Source organism: Rhinoderma darwinii, chromosome 2 (assembly GCF_050947455.1).
Source record: "Rhinoderma darwinii isolate aRhiDar2 chromosome 2, aRhiDar2.hap1, whole genome shotgun sequence".
NCBI classification, from domain to species: domain Eukaryota; kingdom Metazoa; phylum Chordata; class Amphibia; order Anura; family Rhinodermatidae; genus Rhinoderma; species Rhinoderma darwinii.
The window spans coordinates 60387540-60406359 of NC_134688.1; the positions used below are offsets into that span (position 1 = coordinate 60387540).

An 18820-nucleotide genomic window follows, 5' to 3' on the forward strand; every position below is an offset into this window, starting at 1 on the left:
TCCTGAAGCCCTACAATGCCATGTGGAAATCGAGGGTGTGGTATAAGAAGCTGGCTGTGCACATCATACAGATGGCATTGTACAATGTGTACGTGCTACGTCGATGTGCAGGCCAGAGGGAACTTTCCTGGAATTTCAAGAGGTGGTTATCAAGAACCTAATCTTTAGGGACCAAGAAGGGGGGGGCACCCAGTACTTCTGGAAGCGAGTCCACACGCATCGTATTGGGGCAACACTTTCCAGGAGAAGTTCCCCAAACTGCCAAGAAGGGAAAAAGTGAGAAGAGGTGCAAAGTCTGCTGTAACAGGGGGATAAGGGAGGACACAATATATCAATGTGACACGTATCCCAAAAAACCAGGGCTCTGTATGAAAGAGTGTTTTAAAATTTATAATACATCCCTTTATTTTTAATCTACCCTGACACACTCCGAACAGCTTATCCTCCTTATCTTTCCCTTCTGAGCCCTGCCATGTGCCCAAGCAGCTGTTAACAGCCACTTGTAGGGTATTGCCATACCCAGGAGAACCCACATTACAGTTTATGGGGTGTATGTCTCCGGTGGCACATGCTGGGCACAATATATCGGACATTGAAATGGCATATATATATATAAAAAAAATTGCTAATCTCACTCTGCACCATCTGCTGCGCATTATCTTTTACACAGTACCTGTGGGGTCAAAATGCTCACTACACCTCTAGATGAATGCCTTAAGGGGTGTAGTTTTTAAAATGGGGTCACTTCTCGGGAGTTTCAACTGTACTGGTACCTCAGGGGCTTCAGCATACATAGCACCAGAAAATCCCCAGTAGGCCAAATGGTGGTCCTTTCCTTCTGAACCCTCCCATGGGCCCAAACGGCAGTTTATTGCCGCACTCAGGATAAATTGGGTAACAAAATGGGTTATTGTATTCCTTGTGAAAATTTGAAATTTTGAGCCAAAACTACATCTTATTGGAATTTTTTTTTACATTTTTAATTAACAGTCCAATTCAAATTAATTCTGTGAAAAAACTGTGGGGTCTTTATGGTCACAACACCCATAAATGAATTCCTTGAGGGGTGTCGTTTCCAAAATGGGGTCACTTCTGGTGGGTTTCCATTGCCTTGATACCTCTGGGGCTCTGAAAATGCGACATGGCACCTGAAAACCAATCCAGCAAAATCTGGACTCCAAAGAACAAATAGCGCTCCTTCCCTTCTGAGCCCTCCCATGGGCCCAAACAGCAGTTTATCACCACAAATGGGGTATTGCTGCACTCAGGAGAAATTGGGCAACAAAATGGGATATTTTGTTCCCTGTGAAAATAAGAAATTGTGATAAAAAATGACATCTAATTGGAAACTATTTCATTTTTTTAATTTCCTAGCCCAACTCAAATACGTGCTGTGAAAAAACTGTGGAGTCAAAATGGTAACAACAAACATAAATTAATTCCTTGAGGGGTGTAGTTTCCAAAATGGGGTCACTTTTGGGGTATTCCTACTGCTTTGGCACCTCAACACCTCTACAAACCTGGCATGCTGCCTAAAATATATTCTAATAAAAAAAAGAGGCCCCAAAATGCACTAGGTCCTTCTTTGCTTCTGGGGCTTGTGTTTTAGTCCACGAGCGCACTAGAGCCACATGTGGGACATTTCTAAAAACTGCACAATCTGGACAATACATATTTTGTTGTGTTTCTCTGGTAAAACCTTCTGTGTTACAGAAAAAAATAAAAATTGAAATTCAGCAAGAAAAATGAAATTTGCAAATTTCACCTCCACTTTACTTTAATTCCTGTGAAATACCTAGAGGGTTAAAAAAAACTTTCTAAATGCTGTGTTGAATACTTTGAGGGGTCTAGTTTTTAAAATGGGGTTTTTTATGGGGGTTTCTAATAATAAAGCCACTTCAGAATTGAAATGTTATTAAAAATATGAGAAATTGCTGTTTATGTTCTAGGCCTTGTAACGTCCAAGAAAAATAAAAGAATGTTCAAAAAACGATGCCAATCTAAAGTAGACATATGGGAATTGTTAATTAGTAACTATTTTCTGTGGTATAACGATCTGCCTTACAAGCAGATGCATTTAAATTCAGAAAAATTAAAAACATTTCTACATTTTCTCTAAATTTTGCAATTATTCACAAATAAACACTGAATATATAGACCAAATTTTAGCACTGACATAAAGCCCAATGTCTCACGAGAAAACAGTCTCAGAATCGCTTGGATAGGTATAAGCATTCCGAAGTTATTACCACATAAAGTGAAATATGTCAGATTTGAAAAATGGGCTCTGAGCCTTAAGGCCAAAACAAGGCTGCGTCCTTAATGGGTTAATAGGTGAAATGCTGGTGACAGGTTCGCTTAAAAGGGGTTATGTGGGGACCGTAAAGTATTAGCAGTGTACTCACTGCAGGATGTGCGTACACTCGCTGATATACATTCCGGTCCCCCGCTGATTCTGAGATTTTGATAGATTTTTATAGTGCCGGCAGGGGACCGGAAGTCTAGTTGCACAGCCTTCCTTGATGATGACATGACTCTTCGTCATGGGACCCTGTTCTTTATGTACTCGCTGTACTACTGGTTGTACATAGAGTACAGGGGGCCGGTCACATGACGAAGAGTCGTGTCGTCATGAAGGAAGACTGTGCAACTAGACTTCCGGTTCCCCGCCAGCGCTATAAAAATCTCTCAAAATCTCGGAATGAGCGCGACGGGGGACTGGAATGTATATTAGCGAGTGTACTCACGTACTGAAGTGACTACACTGCTAAGAATTTTCGGTCCCCGCATAAATCATGCTGACAAGTCAATCATTATCAAAAGAATAATTCAAAATTTAAATTTTGGATATTTGTTGTCTTTTATTTTAGTAAAACTTTCCATATAATTCTCATTATTTTTGGTGAAGTTTTTGGACTCTCATTTCTTTGAAAATCGTTTACTTTACCTCTGCAGCAAAACTGCTATTATCACTTCAGCCTGACAAGTGGCATCAAAAGCTGCAGGGACCTGAGTTTTATCTGTTCTGAAGTTTTCATATAAAAAATGTACACAGACAATTTGAGTATGACACTTAGGGCATGACCACACATGGCGGAATTCCTCCGCAACTGTCCGCATCGATGCCGCACAGAATCTGCGTTGCAGATTCTGCAGCGGATCTGCACAAAATGTGCAGTACATTGATGCGGACTAGCTGCTGCAGACTGCGGGAAAAGTGCTTCCCTTCTCCCTATCAGTGCAGGATAGAGAGAAGGGACAGCACTTTCCCTAGTGAAAGTAAACGATTTTCATACTTACCGGCCGTTGTCTTGGTGACGCGTCCCTCTTTCGGCATCCAGCCCGACCTCCCTGGATGACGCGCCAGTCCATGTGACCGCTGCAGCCTGTGCTTGGCCTGTGATTGGCTGCAGCCGTCACTTACACTGAAACGTCATCCTGGGAGGCCGGACTGGAGACAGACGAAGGGAGTTCTCGGTAAGTATGAACTTATATGTTTTTTTACAGATACATGTATATTGGGATCGGTAGTCACTGTCCCGGGTGCAGAAACAGTTACTGCCGATCGCTTAACTCTTTCAGCACCCTGGACAGTGACTATTTACAGACGTCTCCTAGCAACGCTCCCGTCATTACGGGAGCCCCATTGACTTCCTCAGTCTGGCTGTAGACCTAGAAATACCTAGGTCCAGCCAGAATGAAGAAATGTCAAGTTAAAAAAGCAAGACGCATCCGCAGCACACATGACATGTGCATGACAGCTGCGGACTTCATTGCGGAACTTAGAATCTCCATTGAAGTCAATGGAGAAATTCCGCCATGAGTCCGCCACTGCTCCGCAACAGACAGAGCATGCTGCGGACACCAAATTCCGCTCCGCAGCCTATGCTCCGCAGCGGAATTGTACGCATCGTGTAAACGAACACTGCTAAATTAAAGTGAAAGTCAATGGAGAAACGGCTCCGCTGCGGATTAACGCTGCGGAGTGTCCGCAGCGGAATTTAAGTGGAATTCCGCCATGTGTGAACCCGCCCTTAGTATAATGAATTCTACCCTAAACAAACAGACCCATGGCCATCTGTGTCACTGTCAGGCGGCTCTGTGTGGCAGATGTTTTATTCTACCTGGCGACTGAAGATACGTGGTACAAGCACCATAGATACAAGATCCTAACATGTCACTCTCTAAAACAAGGGGTTTAACATCCAATCTTTTCATATGCTGAGGTTCATTCTGAAACTTCATCTTCTCTTAACTCTATATTGGCTTATTTTATTTTTCCATAGAATACATATTTCGTTTCTAATAAATATAACTTTAAAGAGACCCCATAGATGCAATCCATATGTAGATGCAGCAATGCCACGTCCTCATTTTATTTTTATTTTTATTTCCCAGATTACAAATAGAATGCCAGGGAATGCAGTAAATACTGACACCGTCAGTGAAGTAGGAAAGCAATAGCAAGGGAGAATGTACAGTAACTCCTCTATGTGACATTGGGGTAGCTATAAAGGGTTCCTGATGCCTAAACGCCCCTCTGGTGTAGAGGTGTCATAATGTAGAATGATAATTGCACAATGGTGTAGTAAGTATACACTATAGTTATTTTTATTACATAATTAAACTTTTATGTGTATAATGTATATTGATCTTACACTACGCAATCCTTGTAGAGACCCAACATGTGATGGTTACTGAGTAAACTGAGATTTTGCATTGGGGCCCATGAACTTCCCCTGATCCTAAATGCTGCCATGGGTGTTTGAATATCTATATTATATACTGAGTATATATTTATGTATCTCTCCAAACTGTCCAGTTTTCTATGTGCCACTCCCAATCCTCTCAAAGGCGCTTTGATGTGGGGGTTGGATAACAAAAAAAAAAAAATGGAGCTTATTCTGTCCTAGGAGCTTCTATGAGTATCTTTTGATGATGCTTACACTCAAATGAAATCTAACTAGACATATTGATATGCATGACCTCTGCCCAATATAGAGTACAAACGGCATTGTAGTTGGAGTCGGAAGCAGATGGTTCCAGTCACTGAATACTGAATACTGAGCTGCAGTATTGAAGTGAATAGGAGCAGAGCTGCAGTTCTGCAGAACGGCCGCTATGCAGTGGTCGGAGTTATCTGCATCCGGCTCCAACTACTGCATACCGTTCAAAACGTCCGGCGCCCGGAGGCATCCGGAGCAGCTGTTTGGTGCGGGGCCTGGGTGTTGGACCCCCACCGATCATATACTGATGACCTATCCTGTGGATAGGTCATCAGTTGTCCGGTCATTGAAAACCCACTTTAACCACCAGTTCCCTAAGGGTATGTTCACACGCTTACTAAAAAATGGCTGAAAATACGGACCTGTTTTCAAGCAAAAACAGCTCCTGATTTTCAGGCATTTTTTTATCAACTCGCGTTTTTCGCTGCGTTTTTTACGGCCGTTTTTGGAGCTGTTTTTCTATAAAATCAATGAAAAGCGGCTGGAAAATTGGCTAAAGAAGTGACATGCACTTATTTTTCGCGGCCGTTTTTTTACGCAACGTTTATAAAAAATAAAAAAACCCAGTCGGAAGAGAACACCGTATTTTCCAATGGGCAGATATTTGGAGGCGTTCTGCTTCCGATTTTTTTTTCGCCGTTTTTTGGCCGTTTACGGCCCGAAAAACGGCCAAAAATAAGCTGTGTGAACATACCCTTATACAATGTTACTATGGGAATTACTTAGTCAGAGGGAACGTCAATTTACCTACTGCTGACTGGCAAATCTGTCAGCAAACTACAGGATAGTAGGGTGGTAGGTTATTCTGCTAACGGGTGGACAGTGAAGCTTCCCTAATTTGTAGTCTCTCCAGCTGCCCTTCTATATTATCGGTATACTTCCACTTATAAGGAATATCCTGATAATTACATTATTTTAGGAAGTTGCTCTTCATGCCATTTCCTAATATATTCATGTAGATTCACTCAAGGCCTTGTCTGTTTGGCATTAACCACACTGCACATTGATACCTCTCACTTGTACCTTGCGCTTTGTATTTTGTCTATGGTTACATTATTTTTATACTAGCTTTGTGCATGACAGAATCCTCTTTATTTTTACTGCTGTTTACACTTCTCTGCTCTGTGGATTTATTGTGAAGATATTTCACTAGTTGTCAGATCTGTATGTACCTGTGATAAGGAGACAGTCTGGTGATTGTGATCTCGGATTCAGCACCACAGGCTTGGACAGCACATTACAATCTTCCTTCTGTCTACAGGAGCTTGTTGGCAGTGTCAATACAAACTAATTTATCTTCTTCAGTGTTACCCTAGTGGGTGATTTTTAATGGAGTTTTTATGGTATTAAAATAGACATTGAGCAGTCGGTCTTTCTAGGAAGTTAATTACGATTTAACCGATTCAGATCAAGGGTATTTCCGGTCTTTAAGACCATAAAAAGTTTTAATTCTTTTAGTATTTGTGGATTTGCTATGTGTAGATCATATCAGAGAAGATAGACATGATGGTCTCGTACTACATTTTGCTGCTGATCACTCTGTTAGTCAACTTAAATCCGCGCCATTGTACATTTAAGGACCATCCGGTGTAAATTACAGCAGGCCCTTAAGTGGTTAAAAGGACCCATAATCACAGTCTGTGCTATCAGTAGCATGACTAGGCTACTCATATGTCTTATTCCTAATTTGTATGTAATTTCTGCAAAACTAAATGATCCCTACCATTCATATTAAGATACATCAATAAAGGGGTTTTCCGGGTACTAAAAATTGCTTTGGATTAATATATTTATGTGATAAAAAGTCACTTACTAATGTACTTTAATTTTTGATTCTGCACTTTAAACCCGTTAAATTGTCGTTTTCGTAATATTGATGATGCGCTGACACGGCCCCACGTGACTGAGGGCTTGCTTCCTGTGCTGTTCCTGTCGGCATGTTATCAAGTGCATGACTGCATTGCCTGTCGCTGGAGTCCTTGGGCAGAGCATCAGCTTGCGTTCTGACGGGGACTCTAGCACTGCTCCTGACGCCACAGTCCATATATAGTCAGTGACTTCTGGGGCTGATGCTCTGCCCAGGGACTCCAGCTATAGGGAACCCCTGACGTCACTGTCCATATATGAACAGTGTTGTTGGCAGCAGTGCTGGAGTCCCCGGCAGAGCGCTAGCTGTCGCTCTGCTCAGGGACTCCAGCGATAGGCAATGTGACAGTTTCTTGCAGGCATTTGCTTGATAACCACCCGACACAAACCGCACAGGAAGCAAGCTCCCAGTCAAGTGGGGACGTGTCAGTGCATCATCAATATTAGGATAGCTACAAGACTCTCGGCACGATTCAATGGGTTTGAACTGGCAAATTTAGTACAGAATTTTAAATTAAAGTACATTGTAAGTAAGTGAATTCTTTTCACATGAAAATATAAATCCAAAGCAATTTTTGGTACCCGGATAACCCTTTTAAATGGATGTACAATAATTGATGTAATTTCACTTATAATTCGTCTTCTGTTTTTCATTCCAGGACACCCCAAACTGAAACCGACAATTGCAAAGAATGGCTATGCTGCCAAACTAGAGGTACAGACCCGAGACCAAGATCGACAGACTGTTCAGAGTTTAAAAGAGAAGTGTGAGGAGCAGACCAAGGAACTCTTATTTGTTCAGAAAGAATTCAAAAAAACAAGTTGTGGATTTTTAGTATTTGCCGTTACGACTCAGTATTTCTTTAGTAAGGTAAGAAACACATTCACCTTGCCTGATAATTGAGATGTAAACTGAATGTTAGTCAGTGTGATATCATTACTGGAGTGAAAGAGAGGTACTGATGTCACTGATGATTGCCACGTCAATTACTTCTGATAGATTATGCGTTACATTCAGAGATTGAGGGTTTTCTGAATGTCCACACGTGAAGTTTGTCCTCTAAACACATATCATAGATCAGTCGTCAACCTGTGGCTGTCCAGTTGTTGGAAAACTACAACTTCCAGCATGTCCAGTCAGTCTGGTGCTGTCAGAGGATGCTGGGAGTTGTAATTTTGAAACATGATATTTTTCATTTTATGTGCCAGGGCTGCTCAAACTTCTTCTTCTGAAAATGGTAAAAGGTACAGTAGCTGAGCTACGGATAGTGCGCTGTAGCAAATTCCTTAAGACTCATTACTGTGTGCATGCAGCGAGTTCCTATGCAGGTTCCCAGGCGCGTCATGACAACTGTTGTCCAACACCCGAGAATACAAGGAAACTGTAGAAGTAGCCAGTGGATCTCTGATTTGTGGGGACCACATACTGTAAGTGAGACATTTGAGGTGCAGAGGGCACAGCCACTGGATTTTAAAATATTTTGTTTTGGAGGGACAATGGTTGCAGGAAGGTTGGCTATGACGCCAAGCTTGAGCTGTTCACTTCCCTACACATCAGTTAAATTTCTACAGATTATACTGTTCCAAGAAATTAAAGGTGAAGTTATAATGAAATACTGGACTTTTGAATTTATACTTGTAATTATACAACTTATTTAAAGGGAATGTCTCATGTACAGTATTTCATTTAGTTATTAAATAGATGTAAGTCTGTAGAAGAGAAATAATGGGGCAGATTTTGTGCGCCTATTTTTTTGCATATACCGTTGGCCAAATTTATTAATGTGTTCATCATAAATAACATTGATTTGCGAAATGCTGACCTTGTTGGGTTGCATTCTTAGAATATGGCCGTGGATTTGTCGAGTTGTCGAATCGTAAGATACGCCAGGCAAGTATATCATACAATTGGTGGTATAAAGAAGGGAAAGGAGTCTAACATGCGCCAAGATGCACTAAATCTATCAAACAGCGTGCGCATCATTGACAATTTTTGTGCATTTTTAGTCTAACACCTCTAGCTTTGGGCTATACATCTTTAAACCATTATTAATAAATCTGCCCAATGTGTTTGTTCTTTGTTTTTTATGTATCTATTTATTTATTTATTTTTTTTTTAAAACGTCCCTGTGGCGGCCATATTGAAGACACACAGTTCCTGTCGTCTGTATAGACAGTACAGCAGGGTGTGTGTCCTTAATAGCAGCTGAATTGAGCTGCGAAATGTCATAGAATATTGGAGTACAGCCCCTCCCCCAGAGATCGAGGTGTACCAGGGGAAATTACTATAGAGCTGTTATTAATGCTCCCACCCACTAATAATAATAATGAGATTACTCTGCTTATTCTATCTCAGTCTACACAGCTAAGCTGACAAGTGAGCTACAGAAAACAGGAAGCATCAGCCCATTGTGTGTACTTTAGGGCCAGTGTGAACGCTGGAATATTTTAAGATTTTTTTTTATGTGGATAATCTAATAAAAATCTGATTTCAATAATGTTAATTTCTGATGGTATTTAGTATTATCTTACCCCAGTGAATTGCTATTTTTTAACCCTGGTGGTGCGAGGATTTTTATTGGTTTCTTATAGTAAGTTACACGTGCTGAGTTTTGAGACAGACTTTATTAGTGAATGGAATATTATTACTTCAGAAACTCTGCGTGAGGAGTCTCTAGTAAGAGACGGCGAAAAAGCTGGCGGATAATTTATATGTGAAGAGTGAGAGATATTGGAGGAGAAAACACGGTGGTTCTAGAATCAGAAATCACATGACAGAAAGACAAATGAGTTTTCCTGGGAAGATAAACCTTCAAGTATTTACAGGCCTTATTCTGACAAGTATCAGTGTGTATGACACTGCAGGTTTAACAGACCATGTCACAAGAGAATTTTCTCCTAAAAACAAAAGATATCAGTAAATATAAGTCATTGAGTTATCTTCTTATGTTGAATTCCTGAATATTCTACTTAGCTTTCTCATTTATCTGTTTGTCCCTGCTCTGTTTTCCAAAGTGACAACCGCTAATGGCCTCCATCACCATTCTTTAGGTGTCACTCAGCTTTTCCTTATGCCAGAATAGTAAATCTGCCTACTCTTGCAACAGGGGCGAGGATCCAGTGGGCAGATTTGCCTGACAGGAGTAAACCGAAAAGACAGCCACTGTAAGGTTGGCGATATTGCTTGTCATCCAGATTTTGCAAAAACAGCATTTTTAAAGACACAGTAAACATAAAAAATACACAAATATATATATTTTTTTAAAAAAGCAGCTCATTCCTTAATATTATCTTCTCCCCTGATTTTATTTTGTCGGATACTGTACGTCATGACTCCCTCTGGCCGGGTTCCTCTTCACAGGCACAGTGTACAGAAGGTTCCTGGCGGAGGCAGCGCTGCAGGTTGTGCTATGGCCCAGACATGAAAGGGGGGCTCCCAGGTATAGCAATTAATATTACCGGGAGGAGGGGAGGGAGTGGACCTGCTGCACCACTACAGCCACAGCACTGAGGATACAACATGATACTACAGGAGAAAGGGGGCAGGGGCAGGCAATTCAGGGTCCCCCAAAAACAGCCCATTCCCCCGCTTTGATCTGCTGCCAATACATTGAAACTAAGACTGCTGCTGCTAATCCCTCCTTTACAGCCTGCAAAGCACAACCCTAGGGATGCCAGCAAGAAGCCCTTCGTGTCGGAACTTCTTGGGAGACTCAAGCACATGCCGTTACTGTTCATATACTGTTCATAAACGGGCAGATGCTGTGTTCGGAGAAAGACACCCAACCGCTTCACCGCACAGCTCTGCGCTGCCTGGGGAACCCTCAGTGACCTAACTGTCCGTATATGGACAGTTACGTCACAGGAGCATCCCCAGTGGAGATACATCAGCCAGAGTCCCCAGACAGAGCATTTGGAGAGGGTATGTTCTCTTAATTCCGATGCTCTGTCTAGGGACTCTGATAATACATTCATACAGTACCTCACTGAACTGACCCATAGGCTATTATGGATTCCGAACAATATATACATTTTAGTAGTCTACAACGCTATTCCATAGACTTTTTTTGGTGATATACTAATGTAGACCGAACAGACAAAGGCCAAAAAAACACTTATTTGGCCTCTGTCTGACAATGGAGCCTATGGACACATTTAGCTAGTAAGTCAGGAACTTTCCTGCTGTACACGCTAAACGTAGGGGAAAAATGGAGTGGGAACCTTGCCTCACATGTAACATTTATTGTGCAGTACACCCTTGATGTTTCATTGGTCTAATTGGCTGTGCTGCGCATGCTCAGTACAGCCGATTAGGCCAGTGCAACGTCGAGGGTGTACTGGGCATGCACCGATTATGAAGCGGAGCCGCACGCACGTTCAAGAGACTCTGCAAAGCCCCTGACGATTCACTGCTGAGTAATACAAAGTGAAGAAACTCGCAGGGCTAATAGATTGTGGATAGACACAGGGTGTGCCAGTGAAACAGCCTAGAATTTCCCATAAACAAACATAGCCCCATCAGCTGCATTATCTAAGCTCTATAGCCATCGAGCAACTGAGACAGATAGCTATACTTAACTACAGGGGAGAGGAATTTCTAGTATTAGGTATCTGGATTAGTGGGGTCACCAGTCTCCACTTAGCAAAAATCACTAAATAACCATAAAAAGATAAATAAACATATAAATAATATATATATAAAAAACACAAAAAATATAATAAATAAAAAAAACAATAAATAAATACACAAAAAAGATAAGACATCTGGTCTGTCCAAACTATTTGTGTCAATGCAATATGCGCAAGACTTTCACATATATATTAATATATTTGCTATTTATTTTTTTATCTAATCTTGAACAACGCTTTAATATAACTTCACAGCAGAGCTTCATATGAATAGGCCAAACCTACATGACTGCAAACATTGAGAACATTTATATCTAAAATATAATGTAATGACAATCTCAGGGAGTAATTGCATGCATTATTACTGATTTTACAGGGTATATGACCTTTTATATAGCGGCTCCAAACCTTTAGTCATTAGTTGCAAAAATCATTGCTCTATATTGGATTACACTTCATAGTAAGTGCCATTGACTCCTGTCTTCTAATGTATACAGCGAGATCATTATGGTGAATAGTGTTTTAATAAAGACAGGGCTAGCCAAGCCAATGAAACATTTTATAGGTGGAGATCCAGAAGAATGAACATCTTTCGCCATTACATGCATAGTTGTGAAACCTTAATTAAGCATCCTAAAGAATTTGAATATAGAAAGGAGAATGAGACTGTGCATAGATAACTCATTGAAAAGCGTTACTGTACAATAACCTTATCTGCAGGGTGGAGAGAACATGGCATGCACCAAATCTATCATGCATTTTAGAAAAAGGGGTGAGACATTTATTAAAGACGTTCGCCAATAGTGCTGTACATGTACAATGGGGTAATGTAAATAAGAAGAGTGAGTCTAACATGCCTAGCGAGCTGCACAAATAATCATCTACTAAAGTTCTATTTTACTATAGATATGTCTCCTGTATTGTCTATTACATATCTTCCTGAGATATTTAGACTGATTCAATTATTGCAAATGTTTGAGCATTTCCATCCATATTTAAAAGAACCACAAGTATATTATTATTATTATTATCATTATTATTATTATTATTATTATTATTATTATTATTATTGTTGTTATTGTTGTTATTATTATTGTTGTTGTTGTTATTATTATTGTTATTATTATTACTATTATTATTATTATTATTATTATTATCAGAGGGTCTCCCTTTACATGCAGGAGTGTTCCCAGACTATTAAATAAGTCCAAATGAGGGACATATTTGGAACATAGAGAGACAGAGGCGATTGAACCAAGAGGGGTTGTTGTTCCAAAAGAGGAGTCATTAGTTCCTGGTTTTAATTTAAAAAAAATCTGCATTGTGTGAACAAGGCCATAGAAGTATATGTGATAATTGAACTCAAACTTTCTCCATAAAAGGGCAATCCAATAATATTTAATTCCCAACACACTTTTCCTGCACACTGCGACACCCTCACTAGTAATTTACTGTTCATGGAGACTGTTGAAGTTCATTGGCATGGCATTTTCACCCCGTCAAAGCTATGACCAATGTTGTTCCAGTTACTTACGGCCCTTTCCATGCCTATGGTATAGCTTTGCTTTCATGCAATACACGCAAGGTTGTTTTCTCTTACTATCTGAACCGTTTGGCTTTGGGAGATCAAAGTTGACATCCAAAAATTCATGGTAACGAGGTGGATATTATCAGGAAATCAGGACATATTAAAGCCCATGCTAGTAGATTCTTATTTCAGCAGGAGCTGTACAGTGGCTTGTGATGCTGGGTGAATGGGATTAGGGAAAAGTGATCATTATGCCATTTGCCATCTCCTTCACATGCTCTTGCAGTGCTTGTCACCAACACTGGACTACAGCTCTCCTGATGTAATAAAACTAAAGATTTCACATAATCCAATTTTATTTTACTAGAGATTTGAGTTCTTTAAGAAGAGCTGTGGGGACATCTACTGGTCAGTAATCATTATTGCATCTCTTAGTATTAAAAGCAACAAGTCTAATACTCAAAACACTCACTTGAACACTTTTGAGTAGTCAACCTTTTGGAAAATGTTTGGCCGCTATACCTTTGCCTCAAATGTATCGAAAGGCGAAGTCGACTATGCTTTACAATATAGCAAATGCAAACACAATAAACCTTTTCAATGGAAGTCAATAGCTGTAACTAACTGCATAAGGCTGGGTTCACACGACCTATTTTCAGGCGTAAACGAGGCGTATTATGCCTCATTTTACGCCTGAAAATAGGGCTACAATACGTCGGCAAACATCTGCCCATTCATTTGAATGGGTTTGTCGACGACCTGTAATTTACGCGTCGTCGTTTGACAGCTGTCAAACGACGACGTGTAAATTGACTGCCTCGGCAAAGAAGTGCAGGGCACTTCTTTGCCATGTAATTTGAGCCGTTCTTCATTGAACTCAATGAAGAGCAGCTCAAGATATACGAGCGTCACAGACGCCTCGTATATTACGAGGAGGAGCATTTACGGCTGAAACGACGCAGCTGTTTTCTTCTGAAAACAGGCTGTCATTTCAGCCGTAAATGACAGCTAGCGTGTGTACATACCCTAAGCATAAAGTTGCATTTGTCAATGGCATTTGTCCTGTGGACTGTTTTAAACAGGTCCCACTGAAACAAATGCCCAAATGGGGTGCGAAACGAGCCTTAGCACCCCTACCTGCTTTAATAATGTTGGTATTCATTCTCATCCTGACAGGAGCAAAAGGTACTTTGTGTAGTTCGTCATTGATTCTACAATAATGCAAGGGGCAGACACCAGCAATAGATGACCCCTGTGTTAGAACAGTATATAGTGTATGTTATGTCAGCCCCTGAGTTTACCTGACTAAAACTAGCGTGATGTTACAGTAGTTTACTTAACTGAAACACACATATAATGTCACAGCAGATTATCTGACAGAGGCACAGTTGTGATGTCACAGCAGATTATCTGACAGAAGCACAGTTATGACGTCACAACAGATTATCTGACAGAAGCACAGTTATGACGTCACAGCAGATTATCTGACAGAAGCACAGTTGTGAAGTCACAGCAGATTAATTGACAGACACAGTTATGACGTCACAGCAGATTATCTGACAAAAGCACAGTTGTGAAGTCACAGCAGATTATTTGACAGACACAGTTATGACGTCGCAGCAGATTATCTGACAAAGGCACAGTTGTGAAGTCACAGCAGATTATCTGACAGAAGCACCGTTGTGACGTCACAGCAGATTATCTGACAGAGACACAGTTATGACGTCACAGCAGATTATATGACAGAAGCACAGTTGTAACGTCACAGCAGATTATCTGACAGAAGCACAGTTATGACATCACAGCAGACTATCTGACAGAAGCACAGTTATGACATCACAGCAGACTATCTGACAGAAGCACAGTTATGACATCACAGCAGACTATCTGACAGAAGCACAGTTATGAAGTTACAGAAGATTATCTGACAGAGACACAGTTATTACGTCACAGCAGATTATCTGACAGAAGCACAGTTGTGACGTCACAGCAGATTATTTGACAGAAACACAGCTATGACATCACAGCAGATTATCTGACAGAGACACAGTTTAGACATCACAGCAGCTCACCTGACGGAAACCAACTTGTCATGTCACAATAGCTTATCTGACAGAAACAGAGTTGTCATGTCACTACAGTTATCTGATGGAAGCATAGTTGTTATGTAATTGTAGCTTACCTGACTGAAACCCACTTCTTATGTCACAGGAACTTAAAGGCTATGTCCCTTTGAAAGTGATTTTTTTAAATTTAATTAAATTTTTTTACAATGTCAATCAGTGTGTTTGGTGCAACTTTCAAATTAGTTTTTATTAAAAATTATTTTAACTTTTTGAGGTACAGCTTCTCTGTATACAGAACAGCTGTATCGTTCCCTGAATCCTGTACCCATCAAGCCTGCGGGACTGACGGATTCAGTGGAAGTGGGTATCTGACACGCAGGATCCACCTGTTATCCATCACATCTAATTTCATAATTCAGATATAATTGAATACAGGTGGATCCTGCGTGTCAGAGACGCGCAGGACCTGCTGCCACTGAACCCGTCAGTCCCGCAGACCTGACGGATTCAGGTCTTAGCGAACATATCGTAGCTGCTCTTTATACAGGATACAAAGCAGCTGTATCTCCAAAAAGCAAAAATATTTTTTCATAAAAACGAATTTGAAAGTTGCACTAAACACACTTATTTAAAAAAAAAAACACTTTCGAAGTTACATAGCCTTTAACTGACTAAAATCCACTTCTGATGTCACAGCAGCTCACCTAACAGATGTGTGGTGCCACAGTAGCTTACCAGTTGTTATGTCCCAGCAGCTTCCGTGAGTGATACAGTACACTGCATAAATGAGTACTCCTCCTCTGAAATCTAATAGTCAGCAATTTATCTTTACAAATAAGACATATTTAGGGTTCCTCTTTGATGTAATGTTCCAGCAACTCTGGTTTATCAGTTAGCAATGAAATATGTCACTACTAAATAAGAAAATATGCTCAAAATATTAAAAGGCCATGTTGCAAGATTTAGTACACGTTCCTGAAATTAGAAAATATAACTTAAAACATGTTTTATGGTACTAGTTAAGGTTTTATGATCAGCGGATGAGTGTGATGATGTGATTGGCTGCAGCAGTCACATGGGATGAAACGTCATCTCTGGTGGCCGGGCTGCAGCAGTCACATGGGATGAAACGTCATCCCTGGTGGCCGGGCTGGACGCAGGAGTAGAGAGTTCTGGGTAAGTATGAGATTTATTTTTTTTCTAAATTGTGATTTTCACAAAAATCGCAAAATCTGGTATTTGTTGCAGGTTTTACCACCCCATTGAATTCAATGGGGAAAACCCATGGCATGGCCCCACGTGGCGTATTTCTTCCGCAACTGTCCGCATCAATGCCGCACAGAATCTGCGTTGCAGATTCTGTTGCGGATCTGCCCAAAATGTGCAGTAAATTGATGCGGACTAGCCGTTGCGTATTGAGGTGAAAGTGCTTCCCTTCTCTCTATCTGTGCAGGATAGAGAGAAGGGACAGCACTTTCCCTAGTGAAAGTAAACGAATTTCATACTTACCGGCCGTTGTCTTGGTGACGCGTCCCTCTTTCGGCATCCAGCCCGACCTCCCTGGATGACGCGGCAGTCCATGTGACCGCTGCAGCCTGTAATTGGCCTGTGATTGGCTGCAGCCGTCACTTGGACTGAAACGTCATCCTGGGAAACCGGACTGGAGGAAGAAGCAGGGAGTTCTCAGTAAGTATGAACTTCTATTTTTTTTACAGGTTGCTGTATATTGTGACCGGAAGTCACTGTCCAGGGTGCTGAAACAGTTACTGCCGATCGCTTAACTCTTTCAGCACCATGGACAGTGACTATTTACTGACGTCGCCTAGCAACGCTCCCATAATTACGGGTGCACACACATAGTCACCCGTAATTATGGGTGCACACACGTAGTCACCCGTAATTATGGGAGTCCCATTGACTTCCTCAGTCTGGCTGTAGACCTAGAAATACATAGGTCCAGCCAGAATGAAGAAATGTCATGTGAAAAAACCAATACACTCCGCAGCACACATAACATGTGCATGACATCTGCGGACTTCATTGCGGAATTTAGAATCTCCATTGAAGTCAATGGAGAACTTACGCAATGAGTCCGCAACCAGTCCGCTACACGTCCGCAACAACCATTGTATGCTGCGGACACCAAATTCCGCACCGCAGCCTATGCTCCGTAGCGGAATTTTCCGCATCGTCTAAACGAACACTACTAAAAAGCAGTGGAAGGCAATGGAGAAACGGGTCCGCTGCGGATTAACGTTGCGGAGTGTCCGCAGCGGAATTCCAGAGCAATTCCGCCACGTGGGGCTTTGCCCTATGTGTGAACCCGGCCTTAGGGCATGGCCAGACGTGGCGTATTTCTGCCGACACTGTCCGCATCAATGCCGCACATGATCTGCGTTGCAGATTCTGTTGCGGCTTTGCCTAAAATGTGCAGGAAATTGATGCGGATTAGCCGTTGCGTATTCAGGTGAAGAGTACTTCCTGCTGTCTTTTAAAACATTTCATCTCAGTCTGGCTATAGACCTCGAAACACATAGGTCCTGCCAGAATGAAGAAATATCCTTTTCTTAAAACCAATACGTAACGCAACACACATAACATCTGCGGATTTCATTGCGGAATTTTGAATCTCCATTGAAGTTAATGGAGAAATTCCGCAATGAGTCCGCAACAAGTCCGCTACACGTCCGCAACAGCCAGTGTATGCTGCGGACACCAAATTCCGCACCACAGCCTATGGTCCGCAGCAGAGTTTTCCGCCACGTGTGCACGAACCTAACTAAAAAGGTGTGGAAACCAATGGAGAAAAAGTCAGCTGCGGATTTCCGCAGCAGACTGGCCGCAGCGGAATTCCAGAGCAATTCCGCGACGTCTGGCCATGCCCTTACAGTGCAGTTAGCAGACTTGTGTCTAGTAACAAGCCATGCAGCTGTGTGACCATCACACGACCAGGACAGATTTATAGCCACTGGAAGTAAACAATGAAGGTTTAGAATGATTGACAGCAAGCAGAGGTTGATACAGAATTGATACAGAAATTATATTGTAAAATGTCATAACTTTAATTTACAAAAAATAATATTTCTTCGTTGAAACTGGAAAATCCCTTTAAATATCTGATTTAAACATATTTATTTCTATGGCATACTGTATATGGCTCATAATTAAGTGCAGATTAAAATATCAATTATCATATCACAAATCAAGGAACAATTGTGGATTTATGATCATTGTTTTTTTCATTTGGCAATGCTTCCGCGCTTCTCAGTTGTCAGTTATGTTCCGCTAATGATAAATTAGGTCATTAGAGATCTTTATTTCTTGAGTTCACATATCCTTTTAGCAAATTAAAGCGGTCTGGTGCCTCATATGACCCCTCACCTTACATGCTCCCGATAAAAACACAACTCTTTCCCTTTATACTAAATTAGATTGGTTAGTGCACGCAGGAATTCTTGCGTCCTGAGCTCCCCAGGGTATCATTGTCACTCATGTCATGATAAGGGCATTTTGCCGGGCATCCCACACAATTACTGAGATACGTAGTGTACTGTGCAGAGGATACTTTATTGGCCTCTAATCTGGTGAAGCAATATGTTCTGCAGGATATCGCCTGGGGAAAAAAACAACCCATATATGCTTTGATTTATCTTCAGTCCTCAAGATCATACACTTCACTATTCTTATGATCATACAATCATCTGGAAGCATCTTCTTCTAGAGGA

General features: G+C 41.2%; 1 protein-coding gene across 2 annotated transcripts in view; it reads left to right on the forward strand.

Moving 5' to 3' along the window:
• MTUS2 (microtubule associated scaffold protein 2) overlaps nucleotides 1-18820 on the forward strand; it is a 578616-nt gene that overhangs the window by 450887 nt on the left and 108909 nt on the right. For both annotated transcript variants that reach the window (XM_075851678.1, XM_075851679.1), the window contains exon 7: nucleotides 7532-7743. In XM_075851678.1, the coding sequence (XP_075707793.1) occupies nucleotides 7532-7743 (212 nt within the window). The remainder of the gene's footprint in view (nucleotides 1-7531; nucleotides 7744-18820) is intronic.